Source organism: Octodon degus, unplaced genomic scaffold (genome assembly GCF_000260255.1).
Source record: "Octodon degus isolate 3935 unplaced genomic scaffold, OctDeg1.0 scaffold00005, whole genome shotgun sequence".
Taxonomy (NCBI): domain Eukaryota; kingdom Metazoa; phylum Chordata; class Mammalia; order Rodentia; family Octodontidae; genus Octodon; species Octodon degus.
Genome location: NW_004524581.1, coordinates 24,100,022 through 24,118,339, shown reverse-complemented (window position 1 = coordinate 24,118,339; position 18,318 = coordinate 24,100,022). Strand labels below are relative to the sequence as shown.

At 60.2% G+C, this 18,318-nt stretch overlaps 1 protein-coding gene across 2 annotated transcripts in view; it reads right to left on the bottom strand.

Annotated features, from left to right (window-relative positions):
- Positions 1-1,608: 1,608 nt before the first annotated feature.
- Tfeb (transcription factor EB) overlaps positions 1,609-18,318 on the bottom strand; it is a 37,668-nt gene continuing 20,958 nt past the window's right edge. The window contains exons 1-9 of one of the 2 annotated variants that reach the window (XM_023720044.1): positions 16,508-16,855; positions 6,499-6,715; positions 6,063-6,317; positions 5,622-5,702; positions 4,295-4,415; positions 4,145-4,201; positions 3,630-3,705; positions 3,236-3,383; positions 1,609-2,478 (exon numbers count right to left, since the gene is read on the bottom strand). In XM_023720044.1, coding sequence (XP_023575812.1) covers positions 2,005-2,478; positions 3,236-3,383; positions 3,630-3,705; positions 4,145-4,201; positions 4,295-4,415; positions 5,622-5,702; positions 6,063-6,317; positions 6,499-6,699 — 1,413 coding nt within the window. In that variant the 5' untranslated portion in view covers positions 6,700-6,715; positions 16,508-16,855 and the 3' untranslated portion in view covers positions 1,609-2,004. Of the gene's footprint in view, positions 2,479-3,235; positions 3,384-3,629; positions 3,706-4,144; positions 4,202-4,294; positions 4,416-5,621; positions 5,703-6,062; positions 6,318-6,498; positions 6,716-16,507; positions 16,856-18,318 lie in introns of those variants that run through there. The other variant, XM_004624155.2, reaches the window with a different exon arrangement.

Below are 18,318 nucleotides of genomic sequence, written 5' to 3'. Positions count from 1 at the left end.
ACTGGGTTCAACCCTGTGTGAGGAAGGAAAGGGGAAGAAGAGAGGGGGGAGGGAGGCGGGCAGGTATCTTCTCATGGACTGCCTGGAAAGGAGCCGCCCACCCAAGGCAGAGCCACTGGGAGGACGCATCCCCCTGGGAGTAGGACTTCTCTCCAGCCCAAGTGAGGGTCTCGAAGCTGGCCACCGACACACCTCTTGGTGCTAAACCCTGGGAGGAGCCCCAGGGTCGCCCTGACTCAGCCGGTAAGGACACACAACCCTCAGGGTGGAGGCCACTGGGCAGAGCCCCAGGTTCAGGGAAGCTGACCCCTCCACCCCTCCAGCCAGCCCTCGCGGCCACCTGGCCCTGGCCTGGGGGGCCCTCTTGTGGTTAGAACTCCACTCACACCCTGGGGCCCTGCCACTGAGATCCCACTGTGGATCAGGAAGCTGGGCGGCAGGTGGGGGAGGCCAGAGTGGCCTTGGGGGGCCCCAGGGTGAAGAAGCCCAGCCAGGCAGGGAGAGATCTCTGCGCGGTTGGAAGACCCCACCCCTGGAGGGCCCAGAGAGCCACACGTGGCTTAAATACTGTATAAATTCCACTGACACCCAGCCCCAGTTCAGGGCTGCGCGGTGGCCAGGGGTGGGGTACTGCAGCCGGAAGGAGCCAGCGCCTGGGCTGGCTCAGGCTGCAAGGTCATCCACCGCTCCATCTGACCTTGAGACTAATCCTGAGTCACCGCCAATCCGGTGGCTCTGTTGCCCACATCCCAGACCCATTCCGTGTCTCCGCTCGCTCGTTAATTGCTTAACGTTGATTTGATCTCTAGTGCTTCAGAGAGGAAATTGTCCTCTTAGCCATTTTCAGTTGGGATCTTTTTTTTTTTTTTTTTTTTTAATGCTTCTTCGGCCTCCCAGATCCCGAAGTGACTGTGAGGTGCAGCCACTTCGGTGGAAGTCTGGGGGACAAGATGAAACCCCAAAGATCCCTTCTCTATTTTCCTCAGGGCTGAGGTGGCCGCATAGAACCTTTTCCTGCCCTAAGAGCAAAGGCTTAGCAGAAGCCTCGCCACTAGACCGTGCGGCGCCGCGGCGTCCCCCCTAAAGCCAGCTCACACAGGGCCCTTCCCCACAAGGGTGCCAGGGCGCCTGCCCTGCTGGAGGCCACATCACAGCAGAGGGACTGTCCCAGGACTGGGGCGGCCAGCTGAGTGGCACGGGGAGGCCAGACGGGAGGACTGGCCCGGTTGGGGAGCGAAGCTCGGTCTGCCTCCTCTGGCCGGAAAGGCTCGGGCCGCAGCGGGAGGTGCGGGACCGGCGTGGCGGCAGCGCCACCTTGTGGCCCCGAGGAGGGACAATGCCCACGTTGGCACCCAAAGCTGTCTCCTCTCTGGCTGAGGAGCTGTGAGGTTCTGGGGGAGCTCAGTGTTTGTCGCTTTCTCTACAAGGCCTCAGGAAGCACTCGAAGTCTGAACCTCGGAAGTCTGAATTCCTGCCACCTGCCCTAGGCCAGCGCCAAAGAGACAGGACCAGGGAGTACAAAGCACAGTGTTTACTGAAGGCACAAAGTGGGGGTCCGGAGAGAAGGGAGCTGCTCTGCCAGCAGTGACCCTTCAGCCCCGAACCCAGCCCTCTCTTCTGGCCACACCGCCCTCACCCCACGGGGAGAGCTGTTAGCACCAAAGGTGGGTAGGTGCCCACCTGCGGGGTGACTGTGGAGCCCCAGAAAGCGAGGCTGAGGGCCCCGGGCAGGTGCCGCCTCACAGGAGCTCCCCAAAGCCCCTGCTACCCAGCACCCTGCACAGGGGTGGGGTGAGGGCTCTTGATGCCCAGGCCACTGTCTCCTCGCAGCCCCTGCAGTCGGCTCACAGCCAGTCCAGCCACAGGATTGCCCCTAGGGGTGCTGCCTCGGGACCCCACAGACCGCCAGGCGCGCACCCAGTCCACAGAGGAGTCACGGGGAGCACGGCTTCACACGCACGTGCGGCCTGGGGCCACCCCGTCCTCGCGCGGGGGCCACCGGCGTCACAGCACATCGCCCTCCTCCATGCTGAAGCTGCTGCGGCGGCTGCTGGCCTTGGAGGCCTCGGGGGACATGGTGGAGAAGAGGGGGTCGGAGGCGAGCGGCAGCAGGGAGTCATCGAGGAACATGAGGTCCAGATCCTTTTTGGACAGGTTGGGGAAGCCGTGCTCGGGCCCCAGGGGGTCGGGGTAGCCTGCAGGGCCCTCGTCGCCCCCATCCCCGAAGCTCAGGCTGTGGCCAAAGTCCAGGTGGTGGAACGGGGACGGGGGTTCGGCGGGAGGGGGCAGCGGGGCCTGGGGGGGCAGTGATGGCAGCGGCTCGGGCTCAGGGACCTCAGCCCCCAGCATCAGCGTCTCCCCCGGGGCCTCCTCTCCGGGCAGCTCCTGCTTCACCACCTGCTGGGCCAGCTCAGCCATGTTCACGCCCGATGGCGAGGTGGTGGGAAGGCCGTGCACCCGCGCCTGCATCTCTAGCTCCTGTGGGACGACGGACACGGGGCTGGGCACTGCTGCGGGCAGCTGTCCTCAGCCGCACAGCGCCCCCACCCGGACAGCCACGCTGGGTCTAGATTTGGGCTGTTTCAAACTGCGAGTCACAACTCATTAGTGGGTTGAGAAACCGCGCCGGGTCTTGGGGCTTGCCTGGCTCTCTCTCCATTTTCAAATTGAAACTTGTCTAGACTGGAAAGGGCTCGCAGTGTGCGACCTCAATTCAGGACAGGTGTCCTTTCACAAAACCTGGAAGCTTCACTTCGAGCTGTGCTGGGGTTTAATGGGAATTATACCATCTCCCATGAGAAATACGAGTCGCTATGCTATAGTCTAGTGGCCCCCAGCATAGAGGTCTGGCGTGGGACCGCAGAAACAAGCAGCCCTCCAAGCAGAGGTGGAATTTGAACAGGAGGCTCAGCAGGTACGGCTGCCACACCAGAGCCCAGGTACTTTGGTGTGGTCCCTGGTGACTCAGTTGGGTCTAGGCCCATAGTAGGGCAGCACCTTCCTGCCCCCAGAGGTCAGGTGCAAAGGTCAAGCCAAGACCTCAGAGGGCCATGGGGCAGGAAGAGCTGCTCTAGCTAGGCCAGATCCCAGAACCGACTGCAGCCAAAGGTATGCGGGATCATCTGTCCCGGAGGCCCAGGCCTTACGGCAGATGACCACCCTGCCTCCCCTCCAGCCAACTTCAGGGCTGCTGGCCCTGCCCTGCTACCCAGGAAGCCCAGGGTGGAAGCCAGACCTGGATGCGCAGCCAGAGCTGCTTGTTGGTCATCTCCAGGCGCCTAGAGTGGCTCTCCAGTTCTCGAGACTTCTGCAGGTCCTTCTGCATCCTCCGGATGTAGTCCACAGATGCCTTCAGGATGGTACCCTTGTTCCAGCGCACATCCCTGCGGCCAGGACAGCTGGGCAGTCAGAGGCGAATGCCCAGGTCCAGACCCTCTGCTCTGCCCCTTGCCAACCTGCCCTCCATACCCTGTCCCCAGACTTCCCCACCCCTAGACCTCCCAGCAGGATGCTTCCTCCAGAAAGCCCTGCCCCCTTTCCCATAAAGCTGCTGGTCGTGGGAAGCAGTGAGGGACCCCTGGCAGGGACTTTCCCCCAAGTACCGGTCCCCACCCCTCAGCAGCACTCACAGGTCGTTGGCCTTGGGGATCAGCATTCCTAATTCCTTGATGCGGTCATTGATGTTGAACCTCCGCCTCCTTTCAACTACAGGTGGCAGATTCCAGAAGCAGCAGTTCAGAGGGTGGGGACACCCTTGGGGCAGCCCCAGCCTAGGGAGAGGGGGCAGCAGACAGGGACTCCCCAGAGTCTAGGGGTCAGTGCTCAGGCCAGTCAGGACGAGCGAGCTCCTGTGGGCAGCAGCACCTCGTGCAAGCTGCAGGCCCAGCCCGCTGCCTGGGGTGAGCTCCTACCCTCCCTCAGTAGCCCCAGGGTCCCTGCTCCAAAGGTCACCATGAGTAAGTGGGATTTCTGAAACAGCCCTTCCCAGCAGCCTTTCAGCCCCTCCTAAAAAGGACCAGGGCTTCAAAGAGGGCGGTTGGGGTACCCTGCCTCCTGGGCAGAGGTGATGGGAGGGTCTGGGGCTAGGGAAGGGTCCTGAGGGCAGGAAGGGCAGGTGACAGTGCGGAGGGTGGGCAGGACTCACTGAGGTTGTGATTGTCCTTCTTCTGCCGCTCCTTGGCCAGTGCCCGGCTTTCAGCATCTGGATTCAGGGTGGGAGAGGAGAACTGTGGGACTGTGGGCTGGAGGAGACTTGGGGGCAGTGGGATGCAGACCAGAGGCAGGGGCATGCTACCTGTGAGTTCCTGCTTCTGGGTCAGGTCGGCAGGGCAGGAGCTGCTGGTGACCCCCACCAGGGAGGCTGTGACCTGGGGGTCACTGCTGTACACATTCAGGTGGCTGCTGGACAGGGGCAGCTGTGGAGCAAGGTGGAGGGGGCCTGGGTGAGCCATGGGGTGCCCACTCCAGGGCCTGGAGTCCCTGGAGACACCACAAGGAAGCCCTGGGCCCCCTCCCCAGAAGGGCAGCCTGGAAACTACACACTGTGGCCCTGCCCTCCGGAGTGGAATGGGATGGGATGGCCCAGCTGAGCCTGAAACTCCTGGTTTCCTGGAGGGTGTAGAGCCCCACCAAGCCCTGAACCTTGGGAGGAGGAGAGGCAGGGGCTGCCCGGCAGCTGGGAGCGTCCTGGTGCGGGTGCCAGCAGCTTAGGCCAAGCTGATAGGGTGAGGAGCAAGGCAGGAACAGGAGAAGCAGCCCGCTCGCTCGTGGAGCACTGCGGTCTGTTTTTGTTTTTGTTTTTTTGAGACAGTGTCTTGCTATGCAGCCCAGGCTGACCTTGAACTTGCTGCAATCCTCCTGCCTCAGCCTCCCAAATGCTGGGATTACAGGCATGCGCCATCACGCCTAGTATATATATATATATTTTTTTTTGTTTGTTTGTTTGTTTGTTTGTTTTGTTTTGTTTGTTTTGTTTTTTGTTTTGTGGTATTGAGGACTGAATCCAGGGCATTTTACACAGAGCTATGTCCCCAAGTCCAGCCTGGAGTCAAATGTATGATCCTCTCGCTTCGACCTCCTAGAGTGCCAGGGTGAGAGCCATGCACACCAGAGGGCAGCCAGTGGAGGTTTAAGCAGAGACCAATCTAGGCTCTGGACCGACCTCCCCAGCTCCAGCCACAGGGACAGATCTGGGCAGGGACACTCAGCACTGTGCATGGAGCTACAATTGGGACTGGACGCTGGCACCTCCCCCTCCCCCTCGGCCCCTGCCAGCTGCAGCTCTGGCCCCAGCCAGTTCTAGCCAGTCTTGCTGAGCCACTGGCATAGTCACCAGGGCTGTGGGCCTCGGGCCTGCTTCCTGCTGCACTGCACAGCAGGCCTTGCCTTTGGTTCCTCGTTCGGCTCAGCACCCCCCAGCCCTGTGGGTAGAGGGCTGCCCTGTGGTGCAGCTGAGTACACTGGGAGCCCTGGATCCCAAGTCCAGCTTCTCCCACCCGCAGCCCCTCCCTGCCTGGGAGACCCAGAGTGTCTCAGGGCAGGATGTTCCCAGCAGAGGGGTCTGTCACTCAGCCACTGTAAAGCCCCTGTACCCCATTCCCACCCGGCCAGCCCTCAGGTACCGTGTTGGGCATCTGGAGCTCGGGGTTCATGTAGCCCAGCACGTTGTCCAGGCGCATGATGTTGTCAATCACATCGTCAAACTGGAAAAAGGAAAAGGCCATCTGGAGGTGACCCAGGGGCAGACAGGGATGGGGACAGCAGGGATAGTGCTGCCCTGAAGGGGCCCTGAGCCACTTTGCCTATCTGGCTCACCTAGAAGAGGACCCCAAGTGACACACCCAACCCCAACACCAGCGAGGGCCTTTCTTGGGAGCCAACCTTGCTGGGAGGCTGATCCACCCCACAGCGTGGTGGGCACAGGGGTCTCCTGTGTGCCTGCCTGTGTGGCCCTAGAAAGGGTGGTGCATACTAACCATGTTCCCCAGTGAGGTCAGGGCCCAGCCCCCCCCCATGCAGGCTCCCAGAGCTCCCCTCTCCTTGGCAACCCCATCCCTGCTCACCTCCTTGTCAGGGTTGGAACCTATGTGGAGCATGGCCATGGGGCTGTTGGGCGCGCTGTTGCCAGCTGAGGTGGACAGCACATGCCCCGCATGCACCCCGGGAGAGGCGGCAGGTGGGGGCTTCGGGGAGCCCTGGGCTGGGCTGACCCGGGCTGCGAACTTGTTCCCGTAGGTCTCAGACAGGTACTCGCGCACCTTCTGATGCTGGGACTGCTGCAGGTGGTAGGAGGTTGGGTTCTCCAGATAGGACTGCACCTGGTGGAGGGAACAGCTGCAGTGGGGGGGAGGGGGCTGGGACGCCCCCAGGCGGGGACCTGACACCCAGGCCGGGGCCAGGACCCAGGTGGGGGCGGGGGTCTGGGACGCCCCCAGGCAGGGGCCTGAGACCCAGGGCCAGGACCCAGGTGGGGTGGGGACCTGGGACCTGAAGACCTACCTTGAGCACCTCACCAGGCACGGGCGGCGGCGGCCGGAAGGGCACAGGGGTGCTGATGGCAGGCGAGGGCGGGGCCCCAAGCTGCTGCTGCTGCTGCTGCAGGAACTGGACCACGGCCGCCTGCTGCCTCCGCTCGCGCTGCTCCTCCTGCTGCGCCTGCTCCCGCATGAGCTGCATACGCAGCCCGATGCGCGAGGCCATGGTCGCCGACGGCTCCCTGAGGACGCAGGTACAGGGCCCTGTGAGGCATTGCGCCCCCTCGCAGTCTGGATTCTCCTCAGGGAGCTGGTGTTCGTGCTGGGGCTCCCATGACCCCGGAGGGGACCCGGAGCCTTCAGCGGGAAAGGGATGCGTCCACAGCCACGGAGCCGGCTGGCTGCTGAGCTGCGCCATGCGCCTGGCCGCTCTGCAGAGACCTGAGCAGCCTGCTGTGCTGCGCAGACAGCCACCTGGATCCCGGTGTCAGCCTCGACTCCTCCGGGTCTGTTCCTATCCCGGCTCTGGCCGCGCCCAGGTCCCCAGGGCCTGGTGGGCGGGGCGCCGCCGCCTTCCCCAAGCCCTCACAACTACCCTCCCACAGCTGGGAGACTCCCAAGATCTTGCCCAAACCCAAGTCGAATCCTGCCCTGCTCGCTGTCCAAAACCTGCCATGGCTCCCACTTCCCCCAGCAGCATCACCAAGGTCCTCGTCAAGCCACAGCAGCCCTCTGGGTGCGCCCCAGCCCCAGGCTTCCCCCTGCTGACACCTGGCTCCTTCCACCATGCCCAATGCCCTCGGGGCCTGTCCCCACTGTGGGTCTCTGCACTGGCTGCTCCCACAGCCAGGAATGCTCTCTCCTGATACCATCGAGACTCCCTGCTGCACCTCCTCCAAGGCGCAAACCTCACCACACTGTCCCCACTGCCCGGTGACCCCCCACGCCCAGCACCCCACTCACCCTGGGCTCTCAGCTTCCCTTTATCATGCACTGCCATCTTAAATGCTACGCATTTGGCAGCGCTGGCCCATGTGTGGTCCCCGGGGGGAATGCACACTTCCCCAGGGGCAGGCATGCTGTTTGTTTACTTCTGTACCTTCCACCTCTAGGCCTCTAGCCCACAGTCCTGGTCCAGGAGGTCCAAGCGTGAAGAGAATGTACATCCTTTATTAACCAGGAATGGGGTGGGGGTTGGGGGAAACTGGTTTGAACTGTAGGTGAAACAGGGCCACCAGAAATGACAGGGCCAGGGACCCCTTCTCACCCAGCTCAATCCATCTCTGTCTTGACGAGGCAGGGGTGACAGAGGCCCCCAAGCCTGGCTGGGAGGCGGGAGGGTGGGGCAGATGGTCCCACAGCTGGACAGCAGGCTGCAGCTGTCGCTGTTCACTGTGGCCCTGAGCAAATCCCTCTCTGTCAAGGAGCCTCTAGGGCCCAGGCACAAAACACAGCAGCTGGACACAGGTTTCCCCAGCCCTGCCCAGAGGGGATGGGCGGAGCTGGCAAGGGGCACAGGGTCCCTGGGTGGAGAGGCCAGAGGGTCCTCCTCTTGGGGATTCTACCAGAGGCCTGGATAGTTGAGCAAGGCCTTTTTGTGTTTTGAGATGGCATCTCACTCTGTACTTCAGCTGGCCTTGAACTTACTATGTTGCCCATGATGGCCTCAAATTCATGGTGATCCTCCTGCTTTAGCCTCCCAGTGCAGGGATTACTGGCATGCACCACCACACCCCGCGTGAGCCACCATGCCTGGCATGAGCAAGGGCTTTCCAACAGGGCAGATGTGGGCTTGAACCCTGGTCTGCCATTTCTTTGCTGTGTGCCCTTGAGCAAGTCACTTAACCTCTCTGAGCCTGTTTCCTCTCCTGGTAAAGTTTCCACTTACCATGATAAGAATCAAGTGAAAATAATGTCCCACACAGTGGGGGGTTCCCAGCTGTGTGTAGGTGACACCCAAGTAAGCACCAACCTGCAGGGTAGTTGGGCTGTGTGGTCTGGCATCCTGGGCTCCCCCATATCTTGGGGCTAATGGAGGAAACTGTGCAGGTATGGATTTGGATACCTACAGTGAGTCAGGCATGGTTTCCTGCCCTTGCACGTCTAAAGCCCTATGAAGAGCCAGGTGTGGTGGTGCATACCTGTAATCCTAGCACTCCAGAGGCTGAGGCAGGAGGGTCACAGCAAGTTCAAGGCCAGCCTGGGCAACATAGTGAGACTACCTCTAAAAACAAAAGGGGGAGAGAGGCACCCCAAGAAGTCTTGGTCACTATCCTTCTTTCCCAGGAACAGAAACACCAGAAGGGCAGAGCCCAAGAGGGCTGACCCGCCCCACCCAGCCCCTGACAGAAGGCACCCTGTCTGCACACTCCACAGCCTGCAGCTGCACTGGGTGGCCCTCCTGGGACAGGCCAGCGTCAGTAGCCATGCGGGGGCTGTGGACCTGGCTGTGCCAGTCGGCTCGGCAGGCGGGGGAGAAGGATGCCCTTGTTCCCCAGACAAAGGGCTGGGCGCCTCATCGGGTGTGCTGCCACTGTGCCTCGTCAGGGTGGTTGCCACTGCACTGGGTGTCCCTGTCCCGTGTCTGCTGGGGCCTGGGCCCTCTGTGCCCACCCTTCATGGTGGACAGCAGGGCAGAGGGACCCTTGCCCCACAATAAGTGGGGCCTTCTCCTGGCCCAGCCCCCAGCCTGGGCTGCAAGGCATGGGATGGGTGTGGGATGAAGGCTGGGATGCAGGGCAACCTGGGGCAAACAGCATGGTCTGTGGGAGACCTGGGCACAAGAACCCCACCCTGTCCGATCTGCCCACCTTCTAAGCCCAAATCTGGTGCTCCCTGAAGCCTGGAGGGTGGTCACTAAGTGCACCCAGGACCTGCTGCCCATCACCAGGGCTACCTCTATGGCGCAGCACCTCCTCCAACAGGTGAGGGTCCACCCATGACAAGGAGACACAGTGGATGCCTGAACTTGCTGCCTTCAGACACTCCCAGGGGGCGTGGTCCTGGCTTCCTCTGGGCGGGGTCAGAACTGTTTCCCCGCCCTGTGAACGCGCAGGCACTTGCACACACTTCCCCATCAGTTACTGACACCTTAGTGTGAACAAGCGGGCCAGAACCTTCCTACGGCAAACACATGGAGTAGTTGGAAAGACCAGGAGATAATCACTGGCAGAAAAGTCTCAGCAAGCAGAAGGCAGAGGAAAGAAGCTGTTAAAGACACATCCTGAAGAGGAAACTGCAGAGATACACAGGCCGGGCCCCTTCTGGCAGAAAGCAGGTCCACACATAGAGGTCAGAAGGATCAGCGCTTGCCCCAGAGCTCTTTTAATACAAATTCGCTTATTCTTCAGCTCAGCCCTGTGAGGAGAGGACAGATACTGCCCCATTTCCAAGGGGGAAACTAAGGCACAAAGAACTGAAGTAACTTGTCCCCGGGCTGCAGCTGACAGAAGCAGAGTGGAGGTCCACAGCCCAGGCGGCCCTCCTCACAGCTGGTCCTGGCCACTCTTCTGGGCTTTCTGGTACCTCCCAGCGCCCACTGCGGGCTGGGGCAATTGATACTTTACCTTTCCACTGGGAAGACCCTAACTCTTCCACCAGCAGTGTGTAGCCTGTGTGTCTTCAGTTATGTATTTACTTTTCCAGTACTGGGAACTGAACCCAGGGCCTCTGTGCTGAGCTATATCCCAGCCCTTTCAGACAAGAGCCTTGCTAAGCTGCCCAGACTGGGCTCACACATATGACCCTCCTGCTTCAGCCTCCCAGAGGGCTAAGATTATAGGTGTATGCCTGGGTAGGAAGGGACCCCAGCTCTCCTGCCTGGCCCCACCCTGCCCTGCTCCCAGTCATGGTCACCAGGCCCACTGAGGACTCAGGGTCGGCAGCCTTGCACCCATGGGGGCGGAAGCTCTGGGGCACGCAGCTTGGGGCTCTGGGCTGATGGGACCTGAGCCCCCGAGGAATTACCTGCCCTGTAGGTAGGTGATCCTTAAGAAACGGGAGCAGAAAGCCAAAACACAGCTGCTCTGGGACCCCGCGCCCACACTCCTGCCATGAGGCCTGCCTGGAAGAGACACCTTGGAGTGTCATCACCAGGGATCCAGCAGACTGGTCCCGGAAGGCGGCGCCCTGGATGGGAGCCTGAACCGGAAACCACCCCAACAGCCAGGGAGGAGAGCGGAGAGAAGTGGCCCGGGATGGAATGCGACTGGGCCAGGAGTGCAGCCAGCTGCAGAGGCAGCCAGCACGGGGACGGCCGGGCCTCCTCGCAGACAGGCATTGTGACAGAAGGCAGGCACAGGGAGGCGCGTGCACTGGCCATACATAGGCGGCTCCCAAACAGGCCAAATAAACTCACTGTGTGAGGAGGCAGGACCCAGGCGAGCCCTGGGGACACCCTGCGAGGGACATGGGCGGCTTGGTGGGTGGGGGGCTGGGGCATCTGCAATCTGTGCAGGTACCAGTGAAGTGAGGCTATCTTGCGTGTGGCCATTCATGCAGCTGCTCCTTTACCATGTTTTCTTTTCTTTCTTTCTTTCTTTTTTTTTTTTTTTCGTGGAACCGGGGATTGAACTCAAGCCCTTGCGCTTGCCAGGGAAACACTTATTCCACTGAGCCATCTCCCTGGCCCCTCATGTTTTCTTTTTCTTTTTTTATGTTTTTTAAAAAAACATGATACGAGAGAGAAAGGATATTAACAGAATTAAGATACGTTACACGTAGGTTCCAACTCCTCGCAGGGAATGTGATCATTGTGCTCGCCAAATATGTACCACTAATAAGCATAAAAATTTTTCAAGAATCACATGAGCATGAAGACGGGCTTTAAAGAGATTAAGAGAGTTCGGCAGATGACCTTCGCCAACCACACCTCCCCAAGCTCATCTGTGGCTTTCACTGAGGCTCCCAGCTGGCCCCTTGGTGCCACTCAGAAAAACCAACTTGGCGATCCAGGTCAAAGCCTTAAAAAATACTCATTGTCCAAGGGACTGACCCAAAAGGCAGAAAACATCTGCGTGAGAAGAGAAAAGCAAAAACTCAGTCTCCACATCCAGCTATAGGAGAGGTAGGTAAATTACAGCAAGCCCTCAGATGGAAACTGAGTTCACAATAAAGACCGCACAGATCTGCGGAGGACAAAGCGCACACGCCACTCCACACCAAATCTGCTCAGCTCCCTGTACAAATCCGAGTAGAGAACACTCTGAGGGGAAGATGCAAAAGCACCCGAGGGCATGATCAGGAGCACGGTCGTCCCTTGGATCACCTTCAGGCAGGAGTGCCCCTTCTCTCGTTTATGCCAGCAGCTTGTGCCAGGGTGGCGGTGGCATCTGAAACCTTATTTTCACTATTCTTTTGGGAGCATCATTGCTGTCCCACCTCCCAGACCCAGAGAGGCTGTAGCCTGTACCTTAAAGGTCACACAGCTAATGTGTGGGAGGCTGGATCTGGTTCCCAGCCTGGAACCCTGGGGCTAGGATTTCAGCCCTGGTCCTGCGCTTGGGGCTCAGTGTTGCCAGGTTTTTAATTTCAGGATTCCCTTCAAAAAAAGTCTTTCAGCATCTGATCCCTTTCATCCAGCCTAGGATGATGGAACTGCCTGTAATTCCCATGCACAGGAGGAAAAAAACTCGTCTTTCTCAAAGGGCAGGCACATTTCCTGCATTCCCAGGAAAGCACATGTCTGGCGGCTGAAACGACAGCCAGAGCGCACCCGGCAGCAGGATGGGCGCCTGCTGAAGCCATTTGTTAGGTCCGGTGCCCCTGCAGGCAAAAAAAAATTCCTCAGACGAGTGTGTTGCAAACTACCCGCAGGAGTAAGCAGCTCGGGGTCCTGGGGAAGGAAGTGGCCACCAGCAGAGGCCAAGCAGGCACAGGGCAGGGTCTGCCTGGGCCTCCCAGAGCCTCTGTACCTCTGGAGGGGAGGTCAGGAAAACTCCAGATTTGCAGTCTGCCCTACTTTCTCTGAGCCCCCTGTGCAGAGGAGCAGGGCCTGTTGGGCTAGGAAACAGGGCAAGAATGTCCACGTCATCCCTATGCCTTAGGACACAGCTGCTCCACATTACCCAGGCAGTCACAGGTCCCCGCGAGGTATCAGGGGACTTTAGCCAGCCTCAGCCCAAATGACCCTGGGAGTGAGATGGTGTCACACGACTCCCAAGGGCCAGCAGCCACCCACAAGATGCTGAGGGAAGGACAGAAGGACCTGCCTGGCTGCAGGCCCCTACCTTGGGCCTGACTCTATGGCTGGTCTGGCCTCAGTCTCCCCATCTGGGGTCACTTCTCCCTATAAAACTGGGACCCCTATGTGGACAGAGTGAAGTATCCCCATTTTGGGCATAATTCACTGTCACTGGCCCACTGGGGAATCCTCTAAAGGAGCCCCTGGTTTTGCACCCCTAGCTTTCTTTGGGGGAAGGGGCCCCTTCCAGTTACCCACTCTCCAAGCTCCCAGAGAGTGCAGAACCGCCCCACCCTTCCCTCTCCTGAGATAGGCAGGAAGGCGGAGCCTCTCTTCCCATCACCAAACACCCTCTGTTTCTCTCCCAAAGCCCTAGGCTCTGAAGAGTTTCCTTCTGAGCCAGGTGCAGGGTGGGCGGGTGTGTGTGTGTGTGTGTGTGTGTGTGTGTGTGTGTGTGTGTGTACCTGTAATCCCAGCACCTGTGAATCTGAGGCAGGAGGCCAGCCTGGCCTATATAGTGAGATAGTGAGTTTGAAGTCAGCTCGGGCATGGGAGTGCCCGACTGTAATCCCAGCATCATGCTGTCAAGGAGGCACCCTCAATCTGTGCTAATCGGACCTGCCTGCAACAAGGACAGCCAGGAAGCAGCAGGGAATCACATGAGGAAGTCGTGCACGCATGCAATGGAGAGACTAGGACCCAGGTCTCACGTTTGGGCCACCACAGGCAGGGGGCCATAGGTCGGGGGTCAGGAGGGAATTGAGGCCTGCATTTTCACCTCAAGCACCGCAGGTGGGGGAAGAGGTGCCCTCCAGGTCCCCCAGCCCAGGCCCATGCACTCCAGGTCAGTTTCCATCCCCAGGAATGGGTGGACAATGTGGTGAGAAGGTGTGGCTTCGGCAGGCGTGGGGTGCAGGGGCAGAAAGGACCGGCGTATCAGCCCTACCAAGCTGGACTTGTTGTGTCTCTCCCCTCCTGGACTCTCTGACCCCTGCAGAGCCCTGCCTCTGTCCACTCTGCTTTGTTCTGTTTCCTGGGCATCTACTAGGCCCCCAGCTTCAAGGATGTGACACTGCAGGGAAGGACAGAGAGCCTCAGAAGAGTGAGGCGACATGTCCACAGTCACACCCTCAGAGCACAGGGCAAGGCGTTCCTGCCCAGGGTTTCCAGATGACCAACAGCCACCTTATCACAGCCAGGAAGGCTGGGGACACAGGAAGATCCCCAGGTAGACAGGTGGCTCTCCCATATCATGCCAACCTTGGGGAACCTACAAAGGCCACCCAGAGAGGCCTAGGCATCCCTGGTGCTCCCAGATGCCCCAGGACTTGGCGGAACTGAGGATTGAACTCTGGCCCTTGCGCTTGCCAGGGAAGCACTTACTCTACTGAACCATCTCCCCGGCCCCTAAGAACCATGGTCTGGTAGAGGCCTGGGGCCGGACCAGTATGGGGGGTATCCAGCCAGGAGCTCTTGGTCTTCTTCCTCTTGCAGGAGGGACCACCAGTGACCCTGTCCCATCTGGGCCACAGCCCTGTCTGACAGGCTGCACGTGTGACTTTGGAGGCTGCTCCCTGGAGGGAGCCCCTCTATTGCGGGCTTGTGGCCTGGAAGCTCTGTTTCTCTGGAGTAAGTCTGCTGTTGGGCCTCACTGTGTTCTCAGCACAAGTGCCCGCCCACAGCTGCAGTGGACTTGGGGGACCTGCACTGGCAGGGACACTGTCACCCTTGTGTCCCAGGGCCGACAAGGTGCAGGCTCCTTCCAGCCCTGTCCGGAGAGGCCACAGGGCTATGGCCGTGCAGATCCTTGCACAGCTCAGGCCTGCACATGTCCCCTTTAAACCTAGTCCTCAGAAATCCCCAAGGCTTCGGGGACTCATTTCCCATCCCCTGGGGCAGAAGTGCCTGCACCCAAGCCTCTGACACTCCAGGCCCAGGTCTCCCTCTTCTGTAGCCCTGAGTCAGCCACTAACTGCCTCAGGGTCTGTGTACCTCAGCCCCCTCCCTGGCCTTCCCTGGCCCCCCCAGTACCTGGCTCCCACTCCTGCTCCTGGGGCGCCCCCCCTCCTTTGTTCCCCACTGCCCTTGTCCCACCCAGCACTTCCAGACTCCCTGGGGCTTAGTCACTGTCTGGTTCCATCATGAGGTACCCAATGGCCTCCAAGTACCTGAGACACAGCGGCTCCCTAACTGCAGTACCCAGGCTCTGCTATGTGAAAGAAGCACAGGACAGAATGAAGGGTGTGAGGGAGGGAAAAAAGGAGGGAGAGAGGGGGAAACCACAGCAGCCTGAAGTTCTGTCCTGTCCCAGACTCAAACCAAAGGCCTCAGCCCGCATGCCCAGCTGAACTTGCGCATGCGCACTTGTGAGGTATCTGCCGCCCACGGAAGCCCATCTGCCCTGGCCTGCGGAGGCTAAGGCATCCTAAACTCAGAAGAAGAGAGGCAGGATCCTGGCCACTCAGCACCAGCCACCTCTCCACCTCCTCTCCATTCAGTCGCCTCTTCTCCTGAGGCCTCTATCCCACCCACGACCATGCCCCTAGGTCCCTGACCCTGGCATTTAGCTCTCTACACACACCCGCTGTTCTGACTCTGGAGGATAGTGGTGTTCAGTGCAGCACCCCGATCTCTGGACTCCAACAAGCCAAGCTCAGATGCAGCTTTGCTTTATGCGTCACGTAGCTGGGAGCAGGCACTCAGCCTCTCAGAGCCTCAGTTTCCACACCGGACCACAGCAGCAGCAGTGCCCACAGCTTCCATGGAGGTGGGAGGTGAGCAGAGCTGACGGGCCCCCAGCAGGCAGTTCCAGAGTGTCTGCTCCTGCGAGTTCCTTCCTGCTGCCCCTGACCATCCCTGCCTGCACTGGATGAAAGGGAACCTTTGAAATCCTTGCCACACAAAGCACATCCCCTCCACCCACACCGGCTGCTGATTGAAAACACAGACTCTCGGGCCCCAGCTGGGACCCAGGAGCCAGAGATGCCCTTTCACAAATCACCACAGCCTGGAAGCTCTGTTTCCACAAGGACACTTGTAGGCTACGCGAAGTAACTTGTAGCCTCCTGGAGACTCGGTCATTGGATTCCAAGCATGAAATTGGTGACAGGTGGGGGGAGGCGGCAGGGAGGTACAGCCTTGGAGGAGAGAGACAAGCAAGGCCCTTCTGAGCCCAGAGAGACCTGGGAAGTGCCAGATGATGGGGTGCAGGATGCGGGGTCTGCACCCCACGGGGAGGGCTCCCTGGGCCTGGCCCAAGCAGGACAGAGAGTTAGTCACTGTCTGTGGAGAAATAGCCCAGAGGTGGAGGTGCTGCCCCCAGGAAAATTAGCCCAGACAATGGTGTGAGGCACCCCCCCACACCATCTGTTGCACACACACACCTTGGCACATGCACTTACTCCCTACATGCATGCTGTCAGACACCCAGGACAGCTTCAGCAGAGAGTTGGCCAGCTCGAGGACACCTGTGGCAGGTCACACAGGAGGCTGGGGGCACAGGCCCACTCTTCCCCCGTGCCTGCCCCCTCCCACCTGAGCAGCAACAAACCCACAGCCCCTCTTTCGAGGTTGGCAAGGAAGGGCCCAGCTTTTCATCAGTCCTGCCTGGTGCCTCTGGCCCTGCATACAGACACACCATACCCGCTGCTGACCTTGGGGTCCCCAAGACACAGCCACACACAGCGATCACTGTGCCTGTCTCCCAGGCACACACACAGGACAGTGACCAAGCCCCTGGGGCCCAAGCACACAGCTTCAGGTGAGGAAGGGACCCTGGTCCACCCCATCAGCAGGCCAGGACAAATGACACTCTTCCCTCCACCCTCTCCCCAACAGCCCGAGCCCCACTGACCTCCGTCACCACTGCAGTGAGGCTGCTGGCCCCAGACAAACCTTGAGGTGTGGACTGAACCCCAAGCAACCCAGGATGCCGGAGAAGGAGCTTTTGCCAGGGTCCCAGTGGGGCTTCGGGAGGGTGCGTGATTTCACGAGTTCTGGAAAGGCCCTTGTCCCAAAATATCTTCCTCCAGGCCCGGAAATCCCTCCCAGCCTTGGGATTCACTGCCGGGAGAGGTCCCACCTGAGCTGTCAGTGCGGCCCTGGGGACAGCTGACAGCTGGCCCAAGAGTGGCGAAAGATGGGCAGGGAGAGGGTGGCGCTTAGGCCAGGGTGCAATGCTGGCAGCCTGCGGGCATCTGCCAGGGCCACACTGCCTGCCAGCTCCCACTGGGCAGAGGCTGGGCCCTTTACACTCACCCAGCGCGACCCCGAGAAACAAGAGAGGAGTCCAGCGAGGGGAGACAGCATCCCCCTCACACTCTGCCAGGGGACGTGGAGTCCCATCCCACTGTCCCTTAAGGAAGACAGGGTGCTGGAGACCAGGAGGGGGTGGGAGCCCAGAGACAGGGGAGGCAGAGGGGGAATTAACCGGGTTCCAAAATAGCACAGGCGGTTCTGCCTCACCTCACCCGGAGCAGAGGCTGCCAGCTTCTGCTTTCGATCTGACTCACGCCGGGTGGGGGCAGGACCGGCTCTCTCTGCCCAGCCAAGGCCTGGACACCACAGGCAGCAGCCCAGAACGGTAACGACCCCTGAGGCCGCTCTCTCCCTCCTGACTCCACCCTGCCAGGCCCCCTCCCAGCCTGTGGGCCCACGAGGTATTTCTAGAAGATCTCGGTGGCACGAGCCCCTGGCGATGTCACTGCTCCTGCAACATTCCAGGGTTCCATCCTGCCCTCCCACCTGCTGCATCTCCCCAGGCACACACTGCAAGGGGAAGAAGATGAGGGATCTGTACAAAATTCCCACAAACACTTCTACCCCCTCTCCATCCTTTAACTCCATGCAAAGCCCCTGCTGGGACGGATAGAAATTGCACCCTGGACCATGCTCACAGGGCGGGGTCTCTGCGCCTCTGTTTTCCCTGTAGTTCTGTTCCCCCTCCCTCTGCCCCCATTCCAAGGCTTCCTGCACAGGTGAGACATGGCCCCGGTGCCCAGCTCTCCTCCCCGGGCGCAGATGCTGGAGGGAAAGCCCCATCTTACACACCAGCCAGAGCCTTCTGTTCCACACCTGCACCTGCAGAGAAAGTGTGGCTACTTTCTATGCAGATGGGGTGCAGGGAGGTGGGATGGGGTCACAGTGAGCTTCTCCAGGAGGAGCAGAAGCTCCTACCACAGGGAGAAGGTCGTAGTGACAAGCTCAGCCAGCTGAGGCAGACATACTTCCGCCCGGCACCCTGGCCTGCTCAACCATTTTGGAGGTGAAGGCACAATGGGGGCCCTACAGAGACAGCACAGCCTCTGGGAGTGGAGGGCTGCTGGGGCTCAGCAATTTCCAGTGGGAACACACAGCCAGGCCCACCCTGCCCACCCCCTTGGGGGGAACTTCACATCACTTCCTTCCTTTAACCCCTGCCACTGCCTTAAAGGGCCAAGGGGACTGGGGTTCCACACAGCTTTTGCCAGCAGAGTCCCTGTGTGCATAAAGTGCCTCCCCAGAGCCCATGCACTGCACCCTGTTCTGATGGAGATGCCGGGGTGGGGGATGGAGGCTCCAGGAGGTCAGTTCGTGACCAATGGGCAGCCACATGGCAGCCACGGGACCCAGAGAAGAGGCAGGGGGAAAGGAAGTCAGGGACTGCCGCAATCACAGCCTTAGGGT